The sequence below is a fragment of the Apaloderma vittatum genome, unplaced genomic scaffold (assembly GCF_000703405.1).
Source record: "Apaloderma vittatum isolate BGI_N311 unplaced genomic scaffold, ASM70340v1 scaffold27967, whole genome shotgun sequence".
In the NCBI taxonomy this organism is placed as follows: Eukaryota; Metazoa; Chordata; class Aves; order Trogoniformes; family Trogonidae; genus Apaloderma; species Apaloderma vittatum.
Genome location: NW_009727275.1, coordinates 6,713 through 8,473, shown reverse-complemented (window position 1 = coordinate 8,473; position 1,761 = coordinate 6,713). Strand labels below are relative to the sequence as shown.

At 39.3% G+C, this 1,761-nt stretch overlaps 1 protein-coding gene across 1 annotated transcript in view; it reads right to left on the bottom strand.

The window, feature by feature from the left end:
* Positions 1 to 1,241: 1,241 nt before the first annotated feature.
* Positions 1,242 to 1,761, bottom strand: part of LOC104277087 (chromosome unknown open reading frame, human C18orf54) — a 6,076-nt gene continuing 5,556 nt past the window's right edge. Inside the window, exon 7 of the mRNA XM_009873623.1 lies at positions 1,242 to 1,350. Coding sequence (XP_009871925.1) covers positions 1,242 to 1,350 — 109 coding nt within the window. The remainder of the gene's footprint in view (positions 1,351 to 1,761) is intronic.

Below are 1,761 nucleotides of genomic sequence, written 5' to 3'. Positions count from 1 at the left end.
AAGCCACTCTCTTACCGCCGCCGAGACCTTCACGAGATTGAAGAGCACAAGACTCGTCCTCACCAAAGCCTTCGCTTCCTTCCCTCGGCTCCGTTTTACGGATTTATATACCCTGTAATTCAGGAAGTGCCCTCCACAGAAACGGTTTCCTGCGTATGCAAATACAGAGGGTCACAAATATTTGTGTACATCCTCAGCAAACAGTCCTTGGAACTCGACGAGAAACTCGCCTTTTATCTGCTCTTTTTTTTCCCCCGGTTATTTCCTCCAAACCCTGGTCTCTGCTTTTCTGCCTGCCTTTTTGTTTTGCCCCACCTGGAGCTCAATAAAATTCCTTTTCTCTGACCTAGCCCTGGGGACAAGAGCATCACTGACTCTTTAACGGCCATAGAAGTCCTACCAGCATCAAAGAAAAATTTCTTTTTAAGCAAAACCCCTTGTTTTCACTTACTCACGGTGGTTTCTTCTTGTTGTCTTTTTTATTCTATTCTTATTTCCATTTTTATTGCTCCCAAGTAGAAAGTGTCATTTATTTGTTGGCCTTATCCATGCTCAAAGCCCTTCATACCATATAAAACTAATAAATATGAATATTCAATAATGTCAATAGTATTTTTAACAGCTCTCAATGGGGTTGGACATGGCTGGGCAATGCTTCATCAAAGCTCCCACAACCAAGTTCGCTAGAAGAGTGATTCCATTTTCTGTCCTCTTGATCCCCACCAGGATTTGAGGCAGATGAGTAAATCTGTCTGGAATACGTTATGACGTTATTCCTCGTGACCTACAAATGTTCTCGTGATGCCCCGTAAAGTCATAATAAAAAGTCATTATCATGTAAATAAAATATCATCATCATCTCTCTACTTACAAATTCTGAAGAGGAAACACGTAGCTCATCTTCCTTTTTTCTTTTCCCTTCGGTTTCTACTTCATTTTTCAGAACCAAATAAGGCTCCAGTACCTCTTTGTATCTATTTATAGAAAACACCAAGAGATTCTTCCACGAAAACGTTCCCTGTATGTTAATTAAATAGTCTCGTAAAAGGGCTATCTCGTCACATATTGTCAGATCCTGCCGGAAGCACTAATATCCAATTAAGCTGTGAAGCAATTAATGAAAAGAATTACTGAACTACAGACCACGCTCTAGTTCAGCTTTCAGAAAAAAGTGTTGACCAGTGGTTAGGCTGACAGAGTATTTAATTTGCACAATATTAAAGTGTTCTTAGGCATCAGCTTCACGGGTTGTTCTCTCGTTCTTGCTTGTCTTGGCCATCATCGCTCTGCTCTTGGTGCCCACCGGGATCTTCGCGACTAATTTTAAGCCGTGACAAATGCTGTAAAGCCCTAGATGAGGAAAAATGAAGACTTTAGCAACAGCATTTAACAAAGACAATGTGGTTTTCAGAGATTACAAAACACACTAAGATGGGTTTTTTTAAAAAGGTAACGCACTTTCTGGAAGTGGAATTTTAGACGCATCTCCCATACAGATGCTCCCACAGACAGTTGCTATTAAATTATTACAGAATGGATATTTAATGTTAAACACTGCAAACCAATATGTTGTAAAATACCGTATCAATACGAAAAATTACGGTATCTTTTAATTAAAAAAATAATTAAAATCTCAATTTTACATTAAAGAACTACTCTGCAACACCGAGTTGTGTTGAAACAAATGTCCTACCCTGTAAAACCCTGCTCCCCACTCTGCCTTTTCCCAGACTTATTTCTTTGGTTACTTTTAACTGTTCA